The following is a 26,443-nucleotide window of genomic DNA, read 5'->3' as shown; positions in this document are numbered from 1 at the left end:
CCATTCTTTATCTGCTCACATACTCCAAAGCTACTTAGTTTTTGCGATGAGGAAAGCTCTCCAGCATGTAGCTAACATACAGAAACAATCAAAAGGTTCTACTCGCATGCTTGCAAGACTCCCGAACACGAACTCCAAGAAATGAAAAATATGTCTCTGTTATCCTGTCACTTTGGATCTGACTTTCACTCTTTAATCATCTACATAGCTTTTGTTTTGCTACAGAGTTTGCAAAATGTTGGGCTGTGCCATGAGGTCTGCTCTATAGAGGCTTAACATGCCTCTGTACCATACCTTCACATGCTAAAGAATTACCTAAGGCAGATTACCAAGAACTGAACTGAACCACAGCCAAAAAAATAAGAAGAAAGAATCTCCCTGGGTAATAAACACAGGTTGTGGGCTGCTTCCAGCTAACTTACACTTGGTACTTCAGCAGGAATGCCAATAAGTCCAGCACGTCTAGTCGATACGTCCAGTCCCTGGACTGCTATCACAGAAACTTACTGCTAAGTCTGTGGCCACCCACAACTGAAAAAAATTCTTGTTTCAGATGTCCTACTCTCGTAACCACTTGCAGCCTCATCTCATCTTCTTCGAAGAAAGATGAAACAAGCATAGGAAAAGCTATACACATAGGGAGGGACGTAGCTCGTGGAAAAAAGGAAGCTTACTAAGCACCTCACCAATAAATTGCTAGAATTAGTCTTACAGAGACAGCAAACAATGCTACTGGACTGAGGGTGGGAGGGAGAAGGGGAGATTAACAAGGTCTCCTATGGATCAAGAAGCTGACAGAGAATCAGTGGGATCCACAGAAAGGGTATTTGTAAAATTAAGAAAAGTAAGTGAATACTACAGTGAACACAAGCATAAAAATTACAGGTACAACATTCTCATTTGAGGCATGAAGAAACACACAGCCATACTAAAAGATTAATGGAACACAGATGTAAGACAGTATCTGTCACAACATCTCATTCTGTATAGGAGGAGCAATATATCCTGAGGGATGTTTTACGGATGACCAGATGGCAACCAGAGGCACTCTGCCCAGTCACCTAACATTTAGAAAATGACAAAATGACAGGCCAAAAGCAGGGATGCTCCTACGCATGCGCGCGCTCAGAACCTCTTCTTGGCACTGATGGACTCCAGAACCCCAGTTCACCTAAACTTGCTGGACTGGCCACCCACTGACTTAAGATTTTGTTTCTCTTATGTGCAGAACTCTTGATGTAACCACAGAGCTAACCTTTCCCCTGCAACAATTCAACAATCTGACTTCTACCATTTCAACTTAAATAAATAACATCTAAAATTGCTCCTGGCACCTAGTCTGAATGACTATAGCAGTAACAGATTGTCACAATTTCAGGCGACTCCAGTTCCTCATCATCCCCACAAGGACAGTGAGGAGGCACTTGCTTAGGCCTCTCGTGGGCATGATCTCCTCAGTCTTACTAGGTCAGGATAGTGTATTCCAGGAAGCAAGGCACTGTGTGAGGGAAAGCCTTGGCTGCACTTCCACATACCCCCTAGTGATGCAAGGTGTATGTCATGCCCATCAGCTTGATGCTCCCAACACTCCCTTTTCACTTAGACTAGATTGCTAGACACTGGGACTGAGCCTACCATAGTGGAGGAGGAAGCCATTTGGGAAGAGGTGAAAGTGCTGCTGCTCACTTCCAGATAGGTGAGAAACAGGCAGACTTGAACACCACAGAGTGTCTGTGGGGAGAGCCCAAGGAAAGACAGCAGCTCACCCCATCCCTTACTACAAATCTTGCAAACAGTGGAGAACACAGGTCAAAATCCAAAATGAGAGGTCATGGAAACAGCAGCTAAAGTGCCACAGTTCCACCATCCTACTTTACATCTTGGATAGTTTGGTCCAGAGGTCAGCTGGTCCTGACCGCCCTTGGCATGAGCTCGGCTGCTAAATGGAGCTGCTTACCTCTTCCTCTATAGAGACCTGAAATGTACCGGCTCCAATTGCCACAAACTTCTCTGTACTTTTCCCCAAGGAATCTTTCCTTCTTTCTGCCCTTCTCCACCCTCAGCAGTCTAAGAGAGCAACAAAACAACAAGCAGAAGCAGGCACTACTCCACACCTGTGGAGTCAGCAGCTCTCTCGGGATGCTGACAGATTACAAAATTCTGCCTCATCTAAGCTCTCTCTCTTGCAGCCCTGACACTTCCACTCCTAATTTTTATTGAAAGAAAATCCCGTGCAATGTCATCAAGAGAGCACCCCAAGCACAGCTCCAGCCAAACGCCAGAATATACACACCACCACTCTTTAAGCCCAAGTATCAATAGGACCCATAGCACTTCCTAGGGCTTGTAGCCACCCAGTTTCCAATTGAAAACAGAAGAGGACAAATCCAAACAGGCAGGAACTACTGCATTTTTCATTCTCTGACAATCCAGAGGATCTGAGCAGATGACTACCAGAAAGGGTAGAAAAAAGGAAGGGAAGGTAAAGGTGTTGTAAACCAAGGCACCCATCCCACTACTTCATTCACAGCTAAGAGACAGTCAGCCAAGCCAGAGGGAAATGGAAAACCATGCCACCATCAATAGAAGCCACTTTGTGCATCCTTTCCTTTTCCTTTCAAGGCTTTCGTGGAGGGGAGGAAGAGTAGCAAGGAAGTGAAGCCCACAGGACCATTTCAGAAAGCCAGCCTTCTTGTGTCCACTAACAAAATGTCAGAGCGGCCCTGTTCGACAGAAAAACAACTTGATTCACATAGTTGAAATCAAACAATAGTGAAAGTAGTTTACTGATGCAAGAGCAGCATGGAATTCACTGGTATAATGAAATTCTACCTTCACAAAAAATATGAGAAATGCAACCTTAAACTGTGGAACTGCATTCTGTTGCCAAGGATTCTGCCCTAGCCTCCTCTGCAGCTCTCTTTGGCTCCTAAATCACCTTCCTGCTTTGGAATACATACCTTGCTGCTTTTGAGTATGTGGGTATAAAAGCATAAGTGAAATGTATGAAAGAATGAGTATGAGTTAAATTTAATGAGATTTAGTAAATGATTACCATTTTCCATTTCTCCAAGATCTTACTCAGATTTTTATGCCTGTTTACTAGATACAGTGCTGTCTGATATTTCCCTACCCATTTTTGCATCATGAAACTCCCATTCATACACCTTACTAGAGTTAATACCTAAAAGCATACCTTAATCAAACATTTCAGTATAGGATTTTTTTTTCACTCAGTAGGCCTTTTAGATTGTTGAATACCAGCACTTACACTGAAACTAATTTTCTGCACTCAAAAGTACTACACCAGAGAAACTGCATCAACATACTAGTAGTTACAGAAATTGTTTATACCGTTAAAGGAACCAAAGAGCAATGTTAACTTGTCTTCAGGATTAACAGTATTACCATCTCCCTGCAATATTACTATGGGGAAAAAAAAATAACAAGTATTCACCTTACTTAGATTAGAAATAACCTTTAGTTTCATTTATCTGACAGAAAGGAAGGTCAAAGTTTCTAAATTGCCTGCTTAATGTTTGGTCTAGTATTTGACCCTTGTTCCTGCTTCCACTCTCCCATTGTAAGATTAATGAATTTCTTATCTTTGTAAAATATCAGTTTGTGACTTCAGAGTTAAAAATGGTATCTGTTATGGATTTGGTATAATCCACTTTATATGTCGTAATAAAAACTAAAAAGTCTCTTAGATAAGCAAATGATAAACATTTTTCCTTCCTCAAAGCACATTCTATATTTAAATATGTTAAGCACAAAATTGTAAGTAGCAAGAACACAGTTTTACTTCTTAAAATTGAACACTATCATTAAAATAGCATGTTTTATCTTTACACTAAAACAACATATCCAGCTTTTAGGGCCTCAAAAGCTACCACATAGTCACTTGATGAAGGATGAACCTTTTCCCTTTCAATATTTAATAAGCAAATATATAACATGAGTATTTGTTATTTTACAGAGTAAAGTCTCTCATCTCAGAAATGACTCTTTGTTTCCATTTTCCTTTTTTAGGCTGTAGCTAGCCTGGCATGAGAAAACAGTAGATAGAACAACTAAGGCACTTGTTCCTCAACCAATCAGGGAGACAGCCATAGCTCAGCAATCATTTCTGCCTTTGAAGCACATTCAGGTGCTGCCTGCAGACTAGCCCAGGTACCTACTTCTCACAGTAACTAATCAGGTACTTTGCTTCAGACATCAAATGTGCAAGCCCATTTGCTGCATTTTGGAAATTGGTAACTTTTGCCCTGAGTATGAATGGCTTTCAAATCACCAAATAGAAGTGGTATTTAATGATGACTACACAATCAAAGTACCATTCTGAGTCTTCTCCACACTTAAAACATTTTTTTCGATATCCAGATGTCGGCAAACCACAAGCATCCTTAAGTGCTTCCTAGTTACAGTGCTACCAGAAGCAATGTAATCACAATAATCCTTATATAAGACGAAATAACTAAGCTGCATCAGAAATACTTCTTGAAGTTGAGCAGGTATACAAAGAAAATAACATTTCCCTATAATGAATATGAATATACCCTGCATTTTTTCAATTAACTAAAATAATCTCTGACTACAGATTAGACAATGTACTATAATCACAACAGTTCCCTGGATCTCAATAGTAACACTAAAACCCAGCTGACAGTACAATACATAAATCCTCTGCAAAATACTTATCTAAGAATACAGCATAACTCAGCCATCTCAGGAAAAGGAAAATGCATTCAGTTGGACTAAGAATTCATCTGCTTTGAGCAATGCACCTACCATTCTTTAAATGAAACACATCTTGAAAGATTTTTTTTTTTTGAACAGGCTACTTTCTTCATTCTCCTTAAATGAAAACACCTCTGTTAATTGTAACAAATCAGTTAAATGGGCATTTTCCTTTTTTTGGAGGAACAGAGCTGAACTTCCTTCATTTTGACAGTTTTCAGTTATTCAGGCATCACAACCAACTGCTTCTGCATTAGCCCTGTATGGCAAGTATGGGTTACTGATACCTTCCTTTAAATACAAAAGTTTTGTAACTCTGAAGATTTAAGTATCAGAAATATACATTCAACTGTAATGTAACAGTATATGCTTGGTTTTGCCTTTTTATTGATGCTGGTAAATCAACTACCAGCCTTCTGCGTTCTTGCTAAGTTTCAGTTGAAGAGAGAATAGTTTCTTGAAATTAAGTCCCAAACTTGTTATCTCCCTATTTTAGAGGTTTGCTCTGTGTCTACTTCATTTACGAATCTACCCAAAGTCTCAAAATCTCCATGATGTAGTGAAAATAACAACAACAACAAAAAAATCTTCAGCCAATATTTTTCCTTTTAGGGTCTGCGCAAATGTCTGTCTCATTTTGCTCAGTGGCATCTTTTTACGGTAGAGTACTACTATTTCCATCGCCATAGCTAGAATCACGCCACGGAAGCTGTTCGCCTACTCTGCTTGCATGTTTTTTTTTTTTTTTTTTTTTTCCCCCAATCCAAACAGGCAGATCTGGGGGCGGGGGGGGGAGAAAGGGGAGGGAACGAAGGACAGAAAACACATCACACCTAAAGGTCCTCAAACAAAGACATCACGTTTGAACAAAGAGGCTGGTATCAATTCCTAGGCAGCAGGCCACCCCCGCCACCGCAAGTATTCTTCACTTACCATAAGGCAGCGCCCGCCCATCACGCCCGGAGGGGGCAGAGGGCGCCGCTGGCACCGCCCGCCTCAGGCGCGTAACGGCCGCCGCGCCCCTCCGTCCGGATGGGGCCTTCTCCGTAGAGCTAGATCGCTACCATCTCGACAGGCCCCTCCGCCCGCGAGATCGCCTGCTCTGAGCTGAACGTGCACGCCACCCCCTAAAGCCGAGACCCTCGTTGCTGGAAGCGCTCACTCCTTCTTTGCGGTGTGGATGTGACCTAGTCTATCTGCTTTGCCTTATGGAGAGGGAAGCTGGACAAGCCGGGCCTCTCGAGGCAGGCAGCGCGCGGGGCAGCCGCGAGCTAGCCCATTCTTTAGGCGCCAAAATTCGAAGGTTGGGAGCCGTTGGGAGCCCTGCGAGCCGTTAGGAGCATTGCGTTCGGTGAGCCACCGGAGACCGAGGCAGGCGGGGACCGGCTTCCTCCGGCCGCTAGAGCCGCCAGCGAGGGCCCGCGCGGGAGGGTCTGTGGCGGGGCTGTAGGGAACCCCGGTGCCGCCGGCGAGAGAATGGGAGCAGGCACCGTCGCGTGTTCGGCGGGGCGCGGGGACGGGGTCTCTGTTCGCGGCGCTTCAGAGATGAGGCGGATGTCGTGATCCTCGTTTTTTTTTTTTTTATTTTTTTTTATCTATTGATTTATTCCTGGGTTTCAGTTCTCCGGGCAAGGTGCGGAGAATAGCACAGGAAGCTGCAGCGTAGCTGGTGCTGGCAAGAGCTCTGCAAGCAGCGACCTCAGCGCTGCCCCCTTTAAAAGGGGTGCCCTCGTTCTGTCGGCTTCTGAAAGCTCCTAGCCTTCTCTTTCTCTTCTTTGGCTGGTGAAATAACGAATAAACTCCAGCTTTGCAAGAAAACTCTCATGCCATGGTCTTCATAGAGATACCAAGATGAAAACTGAGTAAAATCATGTTGTTTAGACACTTTAAAGTATAGTTTATTTTAGAGGTGCATCCTGAACTGGAGGTCCAACCTAAAGGAAAAAAAAAAAAAAAAGCATTTATATGCAGAAAATTACATGTCATTTCCAGGCATACTTTTTGCTTAGACATTTAGCTTTTTTTTTTGGCATGCAGTATGATTTGTTTTCTTCTTTTGCTTATTTTGATGTACACAGGATTACAGCGCGGAGATCCCTCTTCATACTTCTTGGAGGAACGTTTGGCCTGGTCCCTTAGGGACATCCTTTAGGATGCACATCAAAACAATTATTATTGAGGGATTTAAGTCCTATGCTCAGAGGACAGAAATCAACGGTTTTGATCCATTATTCAATGCCATTACTGGCTTGAATGGCAGTGGCAAGTCCAACATCTTGGACTCTATCTGTTTCCTACTGGGCATTGCCAACCTATCTCAGGTAAAGAGGCAGTGGTGGGTTTGTCTGTCTTGTGTCAAAGACTTTTCTTACCTTTTCTTATTGTTCTCTTGAATAGTCTCCACTGGAAGACCTGATGTGGTACTTATGTCAAAAAGCTGGGTTTATTTATTCAGGTTTTTCAATACACAAAGCTGAATTTTATTGTCACTGCTCACTCTCGTATTAAGTTTGAACTACAGTTTTGTCAATATAATACAACCGCCTAACAACTTAGAACATTAGTATAAAAACACTCAGTTAAAAGAAAGCAGCCTGAAGATGAAGCTTTTTATAGCTAAAGGCCCAAACTTGTTTATTTGTAATAAACTTTCGTACTTTTCAAGCAGATCTTTAAATTTAATCAACTGCTTCATCAGAAAAAGATAGAAGCAGTTTTTCTTGGAGAACCAAATATTTAAAAGATGGTATGTCTACTTTATTATTTGTATAAGGCTATACTCTGAGGTAAATTTGAACCACTGTTTGGGGGTAATTTTTTTTCCTCTCTTTTTCTCTAGAGTTCTAAGGATATCTAGCAGAACTGCAAGGAACGTTTTCCATTTACTTCTGTGTAAACCTCATTATGAGTAATAAATACTCTTTAAGTAAAGGTACCGGTGACTGAACTAGTCATATGGATATATATATTTTTTCTTAATAGACATTTAAGTTTTTATCAGGGGTCTCATGCAGAAAAAAAATAGCTGATTTATTAAACTAGACTGGCACACTCTGCCTTTGATTTTACAGTACTAGCATCTCATGATCTCCTAAATCTTCAGCATTACAATTCTTCCATTTTTTTCCAGCCATTTCTCTACTAGCACACTGAAGTTTTGTACAATGACTGTGTTTCCAAAAAATAAAAATGCATAGATCTGTTCCATATATTTAGGTGCGAGCTGCCAACTTGCAAGATCTAGTTTATAAAAGCGGGCAAGCTGGAATTACGAAAGCAACTGTTTCCATCACCTTTGATAATTCTGACAAGAAACAAAGTCCCCTAGGATTTGAAGCTAACGATGAGATTACTGTCTCTAGGCAGGTGAGTCTATACTTGTTCAGAAACCTCTATGAGTGATTTTCAAGAAAATTTTTAAGTTCCTGAGTTTTTTGCAATTAAAGCAATGCTTCTAGAGTAAAGTTAGTAACAGAAACTATCAAAGTGGATCCAGTATACTAGGTAATAATATTAATTGCCAGAGTAATTCCAATTTTTAATGTATCAACAATTTTTCCTTGTGCTTGCATAGAAACATAGTAATAATGCAATAAAGTTCCTGAAGCAAGTTATAATCTTCTGTGTATTTTTTTTTTCTCTTCTGCATTCATTCTTTTTTCTCTCAAATTGTGAGCTTTAAGTTAAATTTGTTTTCTAAGATCATAGAAACCGTTTCCTTTCTGATGAAGGTGTCACCCAGGTAAAAAGTTGTGATATTTGGAGTTTATTTTCATTCAAGAATAAAAATAATGACCTTAGTGACTAATCTCTTAAGTCAGGTATTTTAAACATCTCTTCAGACTAATAGAATCTGTTCTCTTCTGCATGGTATGCTTATATATATGTATGTATGTATGTATATGCATAGCTAGGATATGCTCATGTTTGATTCTTGTAATTCGTTACAGCTTTTATTATCTCAGTATCAAGCCATTTTGAATCGCTTCTTTCTTCTCTTATCTCTGTCTAGGTTGTCATTGGAGGTAGAAATAAGTATCTTATCAATGGCGTAAATGCTACAAACACTCGTGTGCAGGATCTCTTCTGTTCTGTTGGACTCAATGTCAATAATCCTCACTTCCTTATTATGCAGGTATTGTACACATCTTTCTGAAATCCCAAGGGAATAGAAATTATACAAAATTTGGGGAGGAGAGATAGTGGGAGAACACTTCATTTCATAATCAGAGAAAAGCAAATTCTGATCATGTGAAAAATGATTCAGTAGTAAAGGTTTGCAGTCCAGCTGAACTAGTTTGACAATAAGTTGGAATTTTCAGCTCTCTTTCCCCCTTCTTTAGATTTTCTTTACAGTGAACTTTTTTAAAATGTACATCTGCATTAATATCATGCATAGCTTATTAGTGTCTAAAGAAGTTTACTCTTTTCTCCTAACCTGTCTTTTGAGGCCCACAGCAACTATATTTCCCTTTTTGCCTCTTAAAGCTACATTTTGCTCTTGTTACTGTATTAAAAGCCGTTTTTTTTTCCATTATGCATGTTCCATGTCAGACAATATTTTGTACAGAGTTGGTATCCATTTTCTTAAGTTGCAGTTAACAAAGAAAGAGCTGGCCAGTTGAAAAGACCCTTATAAACATCAACAGAGGGACAAGGAACTAAAACAGAACAAGATTTACTGTTTCAAACAGAATTGCCCAATTGCATGTAGCAAGAACAGTTCTGCACCCATTTACACAGACTCTTCGCCCTAGTGACATAGGAACTAAGTCTCCAAAAAACAGCCTGCGATAAGAGCTTATTCCAGATGAGCAAGTCAGTAATCACAGTACTGCTTTGTTAGGAAGTAAGCAGGAATTTGGAGTAAGAACTTAAGATCAGCTATACAGGCATTTTAAGCTTACCTGCTGAAGGAGTGTGACTTTTTTTTTTTGGTTGTTTGACTTTTCAAAAACAAAATAACAGAAGCAAAAGTAGATTATCCTTGCAGGAAAAAAAAAAAAAAAAAGTTTGACCTTCTAATAGAGTGTGTAAAAGTGAGTATTTTATATTGTAGCATGGTCCACCAACACCGTTCTTGTTTTCTCTTTTTATCACCAGGGACGAATTACAAAAGTTCTAAATATGAAGCCACCAGAGGTAAGAATGTTGTGGGAGATTTTTCCCTCGAGTGTTAGTGATTTATTTTGGAACAAGAATCAGTATTTTGAAAAAGTTAGGATATAAAAGGGAGCATAAGTTGTTTTACTCAGTTTTGAGCTTATTATATTTTACTTGATGATAAAAAAAAATCAGATTTCTGTCACATTGCTTTATTTCAGATTTTAGCTATGATTGAAGAAGCAGCTGGGACTAGAATGTACGAATGCAAGAAAATAGCTGCCCAGAAAACCATAGAGAAAAAGGAAGCCAAGCTGAAAGAAATTCAAACGGTACCATGTTGAAAGTATAGTGTATTTTACTGTTCTTAAAGATAATAAAATAACTAGTCTGGCATGTTTTTGATTTACAGAATATTTCATTTCTCCATCTGCAACAAGGTATTCATGCTTAAAGATATAATTTGAAAGTAAATGTGTTCTGTCTTCTGTTTCAGATCTTAGAGGAGGAGATCACTCCAACTTTACAGAAACTGAAAGAGGTACTAAAAATTAGAAGTGTGGCAGAGGCCTTAAAGTACTGAAAAAATAGTTTTAATGGCTTTGACCTAGTGTGTAGTGGCTAAAACGATAACATGTTCTCAAGCTTTATGAAATCCTTTAAGTGATCTAAAAAAATTTTATCTTCTAACCAAATACAGAAGATGTGGCATTCAGGGCTTGGAAGAAATTCTGGAAGGGAACGTAGTTAAGAGGAAGAAAACAATGAGAACTAGATAAAAATAGTAAATAAAGTCTTTGTTGCTGAAAAAATGCTTCCAGGCGATATGTCCATGTTTATAGTCAATTTTACGATCATTGTTTTATCCAAGGTCATTCTAAGCAGACCTGTGATGTACAATGCTGTAGATTTTTAAATATATTCTTGAACATGAAGAATCATTCCTTTCTTCCAGTTCCTGATGTACATTCTGTGAAACATGAAAAGTGGTCGTTCATAATTCTCATTCCTGTAACAAATAATGGCATTAGAAGTACTTTGATACAACAAATGATAATGGCAGTAGAATTACTTAGAAGCTTTCTGTAATGGTCCTAGTTAGTATTGTTTTAATTTTATTATTGGTGACTTTTCAGGAACGATCATCCTATCTAGAGTACCAAAAAATAACACGAGCAATAGAGCATTTAAGCCGCCTGTATATTGCTTATCAGTTTGTTCTGGCTGAAGAGATGAAGGTACGCTCTGCCGATTCGTTAAAGGAAATGCAGGCTAATATAGAGAAGCTTCGGCAATCAATAGCTGAAAGCGAAAAGAAAGTGAGACAACTTAATGAAGAAATAGCAGAAATGGAGAAGAAAAGAGATAAGGTATGTGTGAAAGCAGGCATGCACTTGTCAGACTATGTTCAATTCTAGAAATGGTTATTTTTTATTATATTTCTCATACAAAAAAAATTCCTGTTAGCCATTGTCTAAAAATCATCCATTTTTTAGCAATTTCATTTTTGACTGAAATCTTTACTTCCAATTCCTGTAAATAATGAATAATAATAGAAACCATTTTTTTCTCTTGTTTGTACTCCATACATTCAATAATGAACTTTGCCAGAGATTTTTTCCTATACACACACACACACACACACACACACACACACACACACAAATGAAATTTGTTCAACAAGAAATTGATACTGAACTGTACTTTTGGGCAGCAAAATTGTTTGGATACAAGATGGCTAATGGATCTTTAAATGCCTAAAAGCAGCTTTTTTACAGGGGCAGTGTTCAGTGATAGCTGATGTTGTGCTGTCATAATGGCTTCAGATTAATTCAGATTTCCAACTGAGGAAGAGATGCTTTTGACTGGTTTGCCTTGAAATCTGCTGCCTACCCAGCCTCATCATATGTTTATCTTCCTCATAGCTGTGAGCAAGTAGTGAAATTTTACAAGTCAATACTGCTCTTAGGCTAAATTAAATTTCTTTTGCTTCTGATTGTAGGAATTTGGTGGTGCTCTCCGCTCATTAGAAGAGACTCTTTCAGAAATTCAGAGAGCTGATACCAGAGCACAAAGTGCTCTTGATCTCAAGAAGCAGAACTTAAAAAGTGAAGAAAATAAACGCAAAGAATTGTTAAAAAGTATGGAGGAGGTAAGACCTTTGTATATAATTTTTCTCTTTAAATACAAAATCAGTTGTTCAGACTCAAGGGTGGAAAAAAAGTTCTTATCTTACCTTTTCAAAGTTGAACAGCAAGAATGACATCAAGGAAGCAGAAACAAATGGTATAGGCAGTAGATTTCTGTTACGAAAGTGATGTGTATTTGAAGAAAGTACAACTCTAGGTTGTTGTCAGGTTTTTTTCTTAAACTTAGGAAAGATCCCAATAACATGAAAAAGGCTTTGCACTCTGGAAATATGCTGATCTTAATATTAAAGGAAAAAAATTTCACATTTAATATTCTTGAAGTTAATGTTTTTAATGCAAGAGTAACACTAAAGAAAATTTTTCTTGATGGATATTAGGAAGAAGGAGCTTTTTTTTTGCTAGTTTTTGGGCAGTTATCACTTTTTATTTTTTCTCACAAGTCGTCAGTGCGTTGACAGAGCAAGTACATGCTTGAAAATGTGCAAAGACTGATTGTAAAATCAGTCTGGCAAAGCATCATAGAAATCTGGTAGACAAAACTATTCATGACTCCACTTCTAAACAACATAGATTTAATGGGACTCAAGTTGATTCTTCTTTTTTTAATTGTTATTCCTCTCCATTTTGCTAAAGGATTCTAAAGCATTAGTGTCAAAGGAGAAAGAAATAAAGAAAATGCAGGAAGAACTTAATGCTTTACAGGATGCAAGTAAAAAGGATGCAGATGCTTTAGCTGTAGCCCAAAAACGTTTTAATGCTGTGTCTGCTGGGCTGTCCAGCAATGATGATGGTGAAGAAGCTACCCTTGCTGGACAGATGATGACATGCAAAAATGAAATCAGCAAAGCAGTAACAGAGGCCAAACAGGTAAAAATCAAAACTCTGTCTTTCTCAAACAGCCTTTCTGCTTCTCTTGAAATTTGTCCAAAAACCAAATAGAATACTGCTGGAGGAAGACTTATGAAAAAATATTTGCTGAACACTTATACAAGAGACTATGTAGGTTGACATATGCATTAAGATGACTTCTTTGATAAAACAATTTGTGAAAAATTCTCACAAGAATATAGATAAATAGGAAGAGCCATATAGCATTGTCATGAGAAAATTCAGAAACTAGCGTTTGAGATATAAAAGAGGATTCATGTTAGACAAATTACTGACAGTGTTGGATATGAAGAAATTAACCCAACTACTCATGATGTGCATTCATAATAAGTTATTTCTATGGCAAATCTAATGGACTCGGAATAAAGTTGCCTGAGATTCTGAACAGAGTTCAGAAGGAACTGTTTTCTTCTGTTAAATTATGTGCTATTCACACAACCAAAACAGATACTACTTACATTTTTCTCTTTAAGTTACAAAAGTTTTGCTGTAGTAGTTCTCACTGAAGAATTTAAATTTTTAAAGTTAAAAATGAACATTGGTCTCATTTACAAAAAAAAAAAAAAAAAAAAAAAAAAAATCTGGAAAAATAAGGGAAATGGCTGTGTCTCACATTATTTTACCCTGTTTCTTTCCTTCCCTGGACACAATATTCATCTGGTAATATGAGCTGCAGTATCTAAATAAATTATTTATGTTTTTATTTCCAAATCACCCATGCTCTTCTTTTCAAAGGCCAAGGCCATTTTTTGCATTTCTGTAACCAATGGGAAGTTTCACAAACTATGTAAACACCAAATTAGGGCAAGCACTCTCAATATGCACTCACAAATTGTTTGAAGAGCTTCTGTTTCTGTGTTCTTATTCTGTATTAGGCTGAAATGAAGTTGAAATATGCACAAAAAGAATTAAAGACAAAGCAAGCTGAAGTTAAAAAGATGGATGGGGGCTACAAGAAAGACCAAGAAGCATTTGAAGCTGTAAGAAAAATTAAAGAAAAACTTGAAAATGAAATGAAGAAGCTGAACTATGAAGGTTTGTACAGACTTTAGGTGCATAACTTAGGGGGAATCTGGAAAGTAATATACAAGGATGTATAACAGCAGGTATACTGCTTTCATGCCCAGGGAAATTTCTCTGATAAAAGCACTGCAGATCTTTTACCTTCCACAGAAAATAGTTTATAAAATCAAATTAATTTAAGTTTTAGGTCAACAGTTTGAATTTTAAATTTAGAAGAAATTTAGAATTTTAGATTTTTTTTCCCCTTCACTTAAAACACTTAGTAAAGGTTTGTTTCACACTTAATGTTTTTTACAGAAGTTGAAAGTTATCCTTTCCAAAAGTATCACTTGCTTCTCTTAATACCATTTTAGACATCATATGAAAACTTCTCTTTTCTGAACGTTTCAGAACGTGTTAGTGTTAATATTTTGACTAAACTGGAAATCTAAAAATATTTCATCGAAAGAATTTTGAAATTATCTTTTGTATATATGTAATCAGTGTGGCATACCACTTCTTAATCTGCTTCATGTCTGTGATCTGGATACTTAGTGCTCTGTTTTCGCTCAAATCTTTTAGACATAAAAGAAGAAACGCTTTTAGCAAAAAAGAAGGAATTGACTCGTGATATCAGTCGGCTGAGAGAATTATATGAAGGCTTAATGGCCAAGTTTCCCAATCTACATTTTGAGTACAAGTAAGGTCTCAGAATGATCCTAAAACATATTTTAAAATGCTTCTCCAGCATTTTATGCATGGATTGTGTGACTTAAAATAATTCCATTAACCTCTTAGCTTGTTGTTTTGCAAGCCACAGCTCAAGTTCTGTATCTGTAATGAATTATTCTCTTTTTTTCTTTTCTTGAATATAAAACTACAGTATCAGTCTTCATATATAACCATTACTTTTCAGAGAGTGCTCCTTAATGATTATGAATAGACTTACTTTGTGGAACTCAACATTGTATCTTTCTCTGCCAATCAAAAACAAACATATCCCCAAAGTTACATGCTTATGTCAAAATTAGGTTGCATTTGCATGTTCCGGTAATTTTTACTGGCTTATTGTCATAGAATGGGGAAGGATGGAAGGGACCTCTGGAGGTTATCTAGTTCCAAACTCCCTACTCAGCAGGGTCACCTAGAGCATGTTAGACAGGGTTGCATCCAGGTGGGCCTTGAAGATCTCCACAGAAGGAGATTCCACAACCTCTCTGGGCAACCTGTGCCAGTGCTCCGTCACTCTCACAGGGAAGAAATTCCCCCTCACGGTCAGGCGGAACTTCCTGTGCTTCAATTTCTGCCCTTTGCCTCTTGTCCTGTCATATGGGACAACTGAAAAGAGTTTGTCCTCGTCCCCTTGACACCCTCCCTTCAGGTACTTAGACACACTGATAAGACACCCCCCCCTCCCAGGCTTCCCTTCCCCAGGCTGAAGAGGCCCAGCTCTCGCAGCCTTTCCTCATAGGGCAGGTGCTCCAGCCCTCTGATCATCTTTGTAGCCCTACGCTGGACTCTCTCCAGTAGCTCCATGTCTCTCTTGTCCTGGGGAGCCCACAGCTGGACACAGGACTCGAGATGAGGCTTCACCAGGGCTGAGGTGAGGGCCAGGATCACCTCCCTCCACCTGCTGGCAACACTCTTCCTAATGCACCCAAGGACACCATTGGCCTTCTTGGCCATAAGGGCACATTGCTGGCTCATGGTCAACTTGTCATCCACCAGCACTCCCAGGTCCTTCCCTGCAGAGCTGCTCTCCACAAGGTCAGTCCCCAGCTTGTACTGGTGCCTAGGGTTATTCTTCCCTAGGTGCAGGACTCTGCACTTGCCCTTTGTGAACCTCAGGAGGTTCCTCTCTGCCCAACTCTCCAGCCTGTCCAGGTCTCTGAATGGCAGCACAGACCTCTGGTGTGTCAGCCACTCCTTCCAGCTTGGTATCATCAGCAGACTTGCTGAGGAGGCACTCTGTCCCCTCATCCAGGTCACTGATGAAGAAGTTAAACAGGATGGGACCCAGTACTGAGCCCTGGGAGACTCCACTAGCAGGTGGAGCAGGTTAAGCAGGATTTCCCCTTGGTGAATCCATGCTGACTACTCCTGATCACCTTCTTTTCCTCCATATTTCTGGAGATGACACCCATTAAAGGACTGATTGAAAAAATCAAATAGAAAAACCTTTTTCTCTTGACTTCAGCTGACACTTCTTTGATAACTCCTTTGTTCTGAAATACTTATTTTAATCAATTTTTGGTTTTTTTCCTCATAGAACTTTGTTATACCACTGTAATAAGTAGTATGAGTTTTTAATAGCACTTTTTTAAAGAAATGGGGAAGAGGATCATACCTATGATATCATAACTGTAATTTATTTTAAGAGATCCAGAAAAAAATTGGAATCCAAACAATGTAAAAGGCCTTGTTGCATCACTTATCATTGTGAAAGACGTATCCACAGCAAAAGCCCTAGAAGTGGTGGCTGGAGGAAAGCTCTATAACGTCGTTGTGGACTCAGAGGTATGTCTGTTATTTAATACAGAAGTCTAAATATTGAGATTAGGTCATGTGATTCAGTGTTAGAAATCCTGTATTTTGTGACTGATGATTGCTTTAGAGTAGTTTGGGTGAATGTTGATGCTTAAATTAGATCAATAATCACGCATAGTTGTTACCAATGGTAAATTTGTATTATTCCTATTACATCTTCATATTATCTTAATTTTCAAAATCAATTACATATTCATGTGTGCTCTGTAACTCTTCATTCTAGGTTACTGGTAAAAAACTTCTAGAAAAAGGTGAACTAAAGAGACGATATACTATCATTCCACTAAATAGAATTTCGGCTAGGTGTGTTGGACAAGAAACTGTCAAGCTGGCCAAAAGCTTGGTATGTTAATGAAAGTATTATTTTGCTTGGATGCCTTTTATTTATTTATAGCCAAAACCTAGCTTTTTTAATTGTATTTTAAGAAGAATTTCTTTGGCATTTGAGGATATCTTAATTTTATTGTTTCATTTGTAATCCTTAAGCTGTGCAATGTTTAATTGAATTATTATTCCATTTTTAATCCTTTTTTTTAATGACAATGTTCCTAATAAGTGTCTTTATCAAGAGATGCCAAAAACAGAATTATAAAAATTTGTAACTTCAGGCATACTAATTTCATTTCTTTCAATTTTTAGGTTGGCAGGGATAACTTGCATTTGGCCCTTTCTCTGGTTGAGTATGAATCTGAACTGCAGAAGGCCATGGAATATGTGTTTGGAACAACACTGGTTTGTGATAAAATGGACAATGCTAAGAGAGTGACCTTTGACAAAAGGATAATGATAAAAAGTGTTACCCTTGAAGGAGATACATTTGACCCCCAGGGCACTCTAAGCGGAGGCAACTGCTGTTTTATTTATATAATAATATGGTGTTTGTGTTGGATTGCTTACTGCTCTGCATGTTTTTTTTTTTTTTTTTTTTTAAGGGAACAGTGAAATTGTAGTTAGACTCATACTTGGGATAATTTGATCTCTTTGAGCAAAGACATGGTCTGTAATTTTTTTTAAACTGAAATCTGAGTACAGTTAGAATAGAAAAAGGAACGCTAATGACAAACGCTGTGCATAAAGAAGTTTTGATTTAAAATACTTAAACCTTATTTGGCTGTAGAATCTTCTAGGAAGAGTATTGGGGAAATACTTGTGGATTAAGGTAAAAAACTGTCAAGTCATATTAGTTACAAAAGAAAACAGTAAAACAAATATTTCACAATCTGCATCATTATCATTTAGAATTCATTATTTGCCAATGTGAATTCACTAATTCCAACTAGCTTAGCTTTTTTTTTTTTTTTTTTTTTCCATTAACAGGTGCGTGCTCACAGGCTGCACCAATATTGTCTAAACTTCAAGAAATGAAGGATGTTGAAGTAGAACTCAGAGTGAAGGAATCTGAACTTGAAACTGTGGAAAAAGAGCTGGCAAGCTTGAAGAATGTTGCTGAAAAGTAAGAGTTGCCCTATATAAATGTTTGTTATTTCTCTCATGTGACTATAACTTAAATACTTCTAGAGAGCATAGAGGCCAGGGAGAAGTTAATATGCAGAACAGCTGGACTGTTTTCCCAAGAAGTGAAGGAACCAGCAAACATAAAGAATAAATAATAATTTTTTAAAAAATAGTAAATAATGATGTCTATTGGAAATCAGTACAAGGTTACAGATGTTCACTTTAAGTACACCAAAAAACAGATCTGCTTCAGTCCTCTTTTGTAACACCCATTCAGAATTACAGATTAGGATAGCTCTGACTTTTTTCTTCCAAGAATCTATAACGATCCTAAAGGGAAATATCTGACAGATACTGTTGTAAAGATTTAAATTACATAACTATATTTGATCTCAGTTACTTTGATTTCAGCTTTAATCAATTACTGGAGATCTCTCTAAACAGATGGATCATAACATATATTTGATTGGTTCTATAAAATCCCATGAAAAGGTAGTGTTTTATATGAGTTATTTACTTGCTGGATTTATTTTTCAAATTGTTTCAGTTTTTTTCAGTTTGTCGTCATAATTATTTTTCAGAAATATAACAAAAGGAAGGAACTAGTCTCACTTAGTTGTAATTTTTCTTTAATATCTATCTTGCTGCTGGCTGAAGAACATGAGCTCTGAATTGTTGCCATACTTCATTATCTGTTGCATTTTTTCGTTCTTATAGGTCTTTTGGAGGCTACATAACAATGGGTTGCACATATAGTAACTTGAATTGCACATACCTGTAGACTTCATGACAGCCTTTAAAGAAACTGTATCAGACTTTCATCTATGTGGGCTTGTTTGTTTTATAGCCCTTATGGATTGCAAATGAAGTTTGGGATCAGGAAACTGGGTCTTCAGTGGCGTCACTCATCACTGTGTCATTATATCTCACATTAGAATAAGAATATAAATCTTCTATATATGCACAGAAACTGAAGTGCTGGGTATCTTCATAACAACATCCTATATCACTTACTTTCTTCAAAGGTATCGGCAACTGAAGCAGCAGTGGGAGATGAAGTCCGAAGAAGCAGAGCTATTGCAAACCAAGCTTCAGCAAAGTGCTTATCACAAACAAGAAGAAGAACTGAATGCCCTGAAGAAAACCATTGGTGAGACAAATATTCTCATTTTTAACTGAAAGCTAATTGCTGAAAATGAGATAGATATTGTTCAGATGCTTCTGTAGCAAAATATTTGCTTTTAAAAGCATATATGTTCACATATAAAAGTATTAGCTTAATATATTTTGGAATATATAAACACAATCATAATCAATGAGCATATGGGAAGGTTTGGATAAAGTAGCTCCTTCTCTTGCAGTATAGTTCATATACTTATTTGGAGTTGTCTATGTTTATAATAACTAGAAAAATGTCATTACATGTAAGTTTTATAATAGATTTAATCCCAAATCTGAGCTGTGTTTTTTGTGCCCCCCCCCCACCCCATCATTGGTTTTGTATATGTGTACAGTTTGAAGTACAAATAGCTTCACAAGAAAGCCCTGGAAAGAAATGCTGTTCATATAGCTAAGGAAGAACGTAAAAGGAAGGAAATGCAGCAGTATGTAAACGTTTAAAGGGAAAAAAAATGACAGAAGGAATAAAACTGATGCTCTATTAAGGATGAGATATCTTATCTGGTAGCCATTTCACAAACACTTCTTAGTAGAGGCCGAAGTAGCTCAGCTGGGAGAGTGTTAGACTAAAGATCTAAAGGTCCATGGTTCAAGCATGGCCTTCAGCAAGGCCAGGTCGTTGTTGCTGCAACGTTGTCTAACGTGCTCTAGGTGACCCTGTTTGAGCAAGGGGATTGGACTAGATGATCTCCAGAGGTCCCTTCCAACCTTACCAAATCTATGATGGATTGTGTGATATGGCATGTCTTTGCCCCTATGTTTAAAAAAGGCAGGGGGCTTATTTTCAGTAACCTGAATGGTTTTGTTTGCTATCTTACAAATAATTGGTAACAGTAATATACTGTCTTAAAAGAGAAATCATTAAAATAGCTGACTGCAGTAACGGGCAAACTTACTAGTAGAGAATGATTATTTCAGCTGGAGTTTAGTACATAAACTTAAGGATGAGAGCAATGTCCAACTTCAGTACTGTACTTCTTGATTCAGAGCAATGTGAAGAGACGTTAAGGACAACCAAACAGAGTCAAAAGAAAGCAGAAGAAAAATACACGGTATTAGAGAACAAAATGAAAAATGCAGAAGCAGAGCGTGAAAAAGAACTAAAAGATGCCCAGCAGAAACTGGATGACACAAAGAAAAATGCAGATGCTTCAAGCAAAAAAACTAAAGAAAAGCAGCAGGTAAAACCTGTACTCTTTTGACTTTTTGCATTGTGAAATTGCTGTTGCAGTAAGCAGAAGGGGACTGCAAAAGTTTGATTCTCTAAAATTTTTTTATTATGAATTTCAGAAAATATGTTAATTTGTAATTACTGCCATGTAGAAATTTCTGATTCTTTTTTGTGAGATCACTACTGAAGAACAGAGACTGTAATGTCTTCTACAGCTTTTATTACATCAAACAGGATATTACTTCTTTCCATTTAAGTGTAACCACCTTGGTACTTCTGAACATATCTATTTAGGAAGTTGAAGCGTTAGTTCTGGAACTTGAAGAGCTAAAACGAGAACAGTCCTCCTACAAACAACAGGTGGAAGCTGCAGATGAAGCTATCAAATCCTTCGAGGGACAGGTTAATGCTATGGTAGCTGAGGTGTCCAAGACCAAGGTAAAAGTGAATGTGTTATGTTTTCAGTTTTGGTATGACTTAAGATAACATCCTCTAAAGCTTAAGTTACAGCGTGTGTTTTGTTTTGTTTTGCCAGCACTCATTTTATGTTCAGTCTTAAGTAGTTATTTATTTCTGAATTTCCCCCCTTTCTTACTGTCAATTCTCTCTCTCTCTCTTTTTTTTTTTTTTTTTTTCCTTTGCACTAGTTTTTTAAAAGAGGAGGTCTAACACATGGCAGTCCCATTTTTTTTTCAGGAGTCTGTAGAGAAAGCCCAGAAGGAGCTGGCCAAGCAGAAGGAAATAATTGCTGTACATGATAAAGAGATTAAAGCCAAATCTGCAGAGACAGTAATGTATAGAGAACAAAACAATGAATTGCAGCTTAAGGTTAAAGCATTAGAACACAACATCAGCAAACATGAGCAAGAGACTGCCGAAGCTGCTGCTAAGGTATTTCAAAATGCTTTTCTTTGCATCTGGTAAATGAAAGTGCTTATTTCCTTCACTACATGCAAAGGAAGTAGCCTTTTCTTATACTATGCACTGACATTGGCAGGTTTAGAAAAAGTTTTTGTGCAAAAAGAAGGGGCAGGAATTGTAGGAATTGATCTATGTGGTATAATACAGCTTGTGAATGTAGACTAATAGAAAACAATCAGAGTGGGAAGACAGTCAATGAAAAGAAAAATGATCTTTTGGACCAATTAAGTACTAATTATAAAAGCTGATCTAGCAAGTCAATAGCAATATCTTATCCAAAAATGGAAAAAAACAAATGTTTCAAGTAACATGTGAAAGCTTCTCTAAAATTTGGTTCTCCTACAGGCTTGGAAATCACATAAAGCCTTGTAAAGATACCCATCTATGCTGTGTGGGGATAAATAAATTAATGTTGTAGAGGAGTTTTAGAATGTTGGGGGGGTTTTTTGTTGTTTTTGCATATTAAAAATACAGCCTCAGCATGTCTACTTATATATTCGCAGGTGGCCAAAATGTTGAAAGAACATGAATGGATAGCTTCAGAGAAACCACTTTTTGGTCAGCCAAACACAGCCTATGACTTCAAAACTAACAATCCTAAAGAAGCTGGTCAGAAGCTGCAGAAATTGCAGGAGAAAAAAGAGAAACTGGGACGAAATGTGAACATGAGAGCTATGAATATGCTTTCTGAGGCAGAAGAGAGGGTAAATATTCTATGCTTTAACTTTAGAGATTGTTCATGTTGGGTGTATCATATTATGTATAATATAGCCTTATTTTCAGTATGCTCTGTTTCTGAATATCCCCTAAAATAATAGTAAATTTTCAGGTAACAGGACAACCCTTTGTAAAATCTTTGCTACTAATTTTACATGATTGAACTATTTGTGTGCTAGTAATCTAGGTTAGGCATAATCTTTCTTGACTTTGGATGGTAAAAAAACTAATTTCATTCCTTCCCCTATAGTTTTATAGTATCCATTATAGTATTTCAGAATTACATAATTAATGAACTTGTGACATTTTAACCGTACTACTTTTTGATGACTAGAATTTGTCTATTTTCCCTGTTTGTCTGCAGAAGCATCCTTTCCAGTCTAGTCATGCTTTATTATAAAATTTGCTTTCCACAAAAGAAAGGAAGTGCAAATTTCATGAAGTAATGATGGTCTTTATTGCTAGTTGTTAAAAAAACATAAATAATATCCTAAAACATGAATCCTGCTTACAGTTAAATGTATGCTTGTGATTTCAGTTTTGTGAATAATAACTATTTCATATGCACAGTTTAACTGTCTATAATCTTAATGAGATTTGCACAAAATATTGAGTACTGGATTCACTGAAATCACTCTTTTCATTGCACCAGTACAATGACTTAATGAAGAAAAAAAGAATTGTAGAGAATGACAAGTCTAAAATTCTTGCGACTATTGAAGAGCTTGACCAGAAGAAAAATGAAGCTTTGTACATCGCTTGGCAAAAGGTATGTCGCTCAGTTTTCACATTTTAGCACGTATTTTCTTTTGACAATCAAGTTCCTCTTAGTTTAGTATTAGTATAAGCTTGTATGTTTTGAATTGTTTCTATGAAAATATCCTCGTGTCTCATTTCTGAACTAATCTCAATTCCTAGCATTTAAATTACAAAACAGCCGTTTTTTCTCCTGTGTTTGCCTCTACTTTGAGGATAAGGAGTGAATTCTATCTGAGAACTGTAAAGATAACAGACCTGCAAAATTAGTTAACCATTTTCTTTCAGTGCCTGCAAAAATAGAAGTAGGGTTAAGCTACACTTGCATACTGAAATCATTGCTTTTCGCAGACTGATATTCTACTCTTGTTTACTCCAACGTGTGTGTGTGTGTGCGCGCACGTGTGTGTGTATGCGCGCACGTGCGTGTGTGCGCACACTTAGATCTCTGTCTAGAGTTAGTCTTTTTGGTCTCTGACTGTATAGTAGTCCCAAGCAATGTGGCCTTGGCTTAGGGTTCCTGTCCCTGGTGGGCTAGGTAATACTGGAACAGAGCAACAGCTGATTTATACTTCTATTGTCAAAGCATTCTACTTTCTTACTAGTTCTCTCTCTCATTAAGTACAATATCAAAAATACATATTTTTTTCCTGGTATAATATTCTACCTAGGAGGTTTTCTTGATGTATCCTGTTCTGCTGTCACTGTCCTAAGTTCTTGGCCTTTAAGAAGATTTATTAGCATATCCGGTCAAATAACTTAAACTTCTCACAACTGTATCAGAGCGAGAAGTATCAGTTTTAATTATTATTGACTGTACTCAGTAAATCACTAAGACACTCTTAGCTCTTGGTTTACACTGAACAAGATTTTGTAGTCTTTGAATTTCATTTAAAAGCTTCATAAGCTTTTAAGTATAATAATAAGTTCTCAGGTTCACTTCTTGCCCTATGGACTTGTAATCTAGATTTATAAAACTGCATCATATCCACTATTTGGCCATTGTTTAAGTATTTCTGAGAGGAAAAGGTGTGTGAGTGGAAAGGTGTCCATGTGTGCCTCTTACAAGGTGCTTCTACTTTTAATAATTCTTTTAATCCAGATAAATAATAATCTAGTAGTTAATAAATCTGATATAGGGTATTACCATTTCCTGGTTGAAATGCAACACATTCTAATGTTTTTTTTCTGAAATGCTGTCTGAAGTGTCCTACATACATTCCTGAATATTGCTTTTGTTTTCAGTACAGAAAAAAAAAGATTCCTTGTGCTAATGTTTTCTCACTGTCCAATATGCTCTAATCTTCCAAATATGAGAATTAATTGGGTTAAATTGAGCAAAAAGCTAGATCATAATGCAGCTTACCATTTGAAGTATGCAGCAGGTCTTGATTCAAAGCCTTTACAAGTATCTGTGATGGTCTGGCTTTTAGGTGAACAAAGACTTTGGTTCAATTTTCTCAACGCTACTACCAGGAGCCAAAGCTATGCTGGCAGCAGCTAAATGTCAAAATGTGTTAGATGGTCTGGAGTTCAGAGTGGCCTTAGGAAACATGTGGAAGGAAAATTTAACAGAACTTAGTGGAGGTCAAAGGTTGGTAACCTGTATTTGTTTTCCATTGCAATTGTGTATGTTGTAAATCCAACTAACTATACTTTAAAAAAAGGAAATTAGTATTTTTACCTGGAAAGAGATAGTCTCTGATTTGACCAATTTGATTTAATATTCAAAATATTACTAATTTAGTTCAGTTTAAATGCAATAATATCCTTGCCTGTGAAAGACATGCCAAAACAAAAGGAATTTGACTTTAAACATTGTGTTGCTTAATGTGTAACGTATAATAACAGACAAAAATTTCACTCCACTGAGAAGTGGCAAAAATGAATTGATTGATAGGAAAACTGCGTTAACTCCAGGTAATAGGGAGTTAGTGTTGACACTAAATGTTCCCATCTTTGAGCTGTAGTCTCAAAAATCTATGTAGACAAGTTCTTTCTGAATTCAAAAGCTGTATAATGAAAATGTTTTCTTCTCTGTTTTCTCCTCTAGTACCTTTAGGAGGGATTTCAGCTGCTATGTAGGGCATGTGCTCTTTTGTCAGCAGTACAGCAACTTCTAAGGAAAATCTGACAAATTAGAAAGTAAAAATAGAATTTAGGAAGAGGTGAAATAGAGATAAAGAATCCTCTGGCAAACAGAGAAAGAACCTGTACAATCACAAGTTTTAGAAACAGTACTATAAAGCTCACAATTGAAAATAGGCAAAGTAGCAGCATGATCTTAAATACCATAATCTAACCTTGTTTCCTGATAAAAGATAAAAAAGAAAAAGTAACATAAGTCATTTTTGGCAGAAGTCTTCACATTTTGAAATCAGACCTTGTGGCAGAAGTTGTTATTCTGCCTCTCCAGAACTCGCAGCGTGAATCTGCTTCTGAGAGCGTCTTATTATTATCAAATGATTGTTTCTAATAAGAGAAAGTCTTTCAAACTAGAGGGCAAAACATAATTTTCTTGTTCTCTGTACTAGATCATTGGTGGCTTTGTCTTTGATCTTAGCCATGCTTCTCTTCAAACCTGCCCCAATTTATATTCTGGATGAAGTGGATGCAGCTCTTGATCTCTCTCATACCCAGAACATTGGACAGATGCTACACACTCATTTCAGACATTCCCAGGTATGATTTTGAAACTATTCTGACAATCTATATATGCATCACATTATTTTCAAAGACAGTCTGCCATTGGGGAGCCACAGGTGTTTAGATATTTTCTTCCTGATAAGCATTTTGTATTTCTAAGTCTTTCAGCTGTAGGCTGCTCTGATGATATGGCTACAGTCAAACTTCTAAGCATTTCCTTTTAATATAAGCAATTGTGCAGTGAAGAAATGGGTTGTAATACGGAGGAGTATCTGCGATATGACCAATTCAAAGCATGACCTACATTTGGACTTTTTTTTTTTTAATGCTACAAATTTTCAAATTGAATTGAAACTATTTTGTTTTGGGCCCTGTTAAAATAAGTCAGGCACGTCTTTGTAACACTGTGGTGTAAGCATGAAAAATCTACAGAATTGAAGAAATTAATTCCTCTGAATGAAATGTGGTACTTACCTCTATTTAGTGGTAGGAACATTTGTTACCAGGATTGTGAAATAACTTAAAAGATACTTTGGGACTTAAAGGGATCATGCATTCTTATAAAACTGGTGACAGTGTTTTCCAATGACTTGTGTGCCAAGAAAAGGCATTCCATATTTTGTTGTTACTTACTCTGAAATGAAGAGACCAAGATCTGGAGTATGACCACAGACATGCACGATAACCATAGCAAAAGTTAACCTGCTAGCTCAGTGTGATGTTTCAGTTATGTTCAGAATATTGAAGAGCTAGTGCCAACATAACAGCCAAGAAAAGTTACAAGAATCTTTTTCTTTGAAGCCTTTTTGATTGTTGTTTAAAGTCCTCACTTGAATTGTAGCATTTATTCTATTAAAATTTTGTTTGTTTTTAGTTTATCGTGGTATCCTTGAAGGATGGAATGTTTAACAATGCAAACGTCCTCTTCAAAACCAAGTTTGTCGATGGAGTATCCACAGTTGCAAGATACGATCAATCTCAGAGTAGAAATAATGCATCTGCAGGCAGCAAACTCAATAAAACACTGTCAAAAGAGAAGTTTCAAGGACTGGGAAACAGTATCAGATGATGCACCAGGTGCCATAACAATGTTTTACTGTCCTGTGTCTTTTATCTATAGCAAGCCCAGAATGATAAATTCAATTTTTAGTATGAAATTTAATTTTTT

At 37.2% G+C, this 26,443-nt stretch overlaps 2 protein-coding genes across 5 annotated transcripts in view; one reads left to right on the top strand and one right to left on the bottom strand.

The window, feature by feature from the left end:
* The window catches only part of PTGR1 (prostaglandin reductase 1), a 29,659-nt gene extending 23,876 nt beyond the window's left edge, over positions 1 to 5,783 (bottom strand). For all 4 annotated transcript variants that reach the window (XM_062600540.1, XM_062600544.1, XM_062600541.1 and 1 more), the window contains exon 1: positions 5,674 to 5,783. The gene's annotated coding sequence lies outside the window, so the exon portion shown is untranslated. The remainder of the gene's footprint in view (positions 1 to 5,673) is intronic.
* A 1,110-nt stretch (positions 5,784 to 6,893) lies between these two features.
* On the top strand, positions 6,894 to 26,443 carry SMC2 (structural maintenance of chromosomes 2). Its single transcript, XM_062599370.1, has 24 exons — positions 6,894 to 7,061; positions 7,957 to 8,106; positions 8,753 to 8,875; positions 9,844 to 9,882; positions 10,065 to 10,175; positions 10,340 to 10,384; positions 10,980 to 11,213; positions 11,846 to 11,995; positions 12,627 to 12,860; positions 13,757 to 13,916; positions 14,466 to 14,583; positions 16,262 to 16,400; positions 16,654 to 16,773; positions 17,070 to 17,274; positions 17,748 to 17,883; positions 18,911 to 19,035; positions 20,052 to 20,245; positions 20,530 to 20,673; positions 20,932 to 21,126; positions 21,660 to 21,860; positions 22,526 to 22,642; positions 24,063 to 24,223; positions 25,164 to 25,311; positions 26,150 to 26,443. Exons 1-24 carry the CDS (start codon positions 6,894 to 6,896, stop codon positions 26,342 to 26,344), a joined length of 3,612 nt encoding a protein of 1,203 aa, XP_062455354.1. The 3' UTR covers positions 26,345 to 26,443.

This window comes from Rhea pennata, chromosome Z, assembly GCF_028389875.1.
Source record: "Rhea pennata isolate bPtePen1 chromosome Z, bPtePen1.pri, whole genome shotgun sequence".
NCBI classification, from domain to species: domain Eukaryota; kingdom Metazoa; phylum Chordata; class Aves; order Rheiformes; family Rheidae; genus Rhea; species Rhea pennata.
Note: the sequence above shows the minus strand (reverse complement) of the source record. Positions and strands in the feature narration are given on the sequence as shown.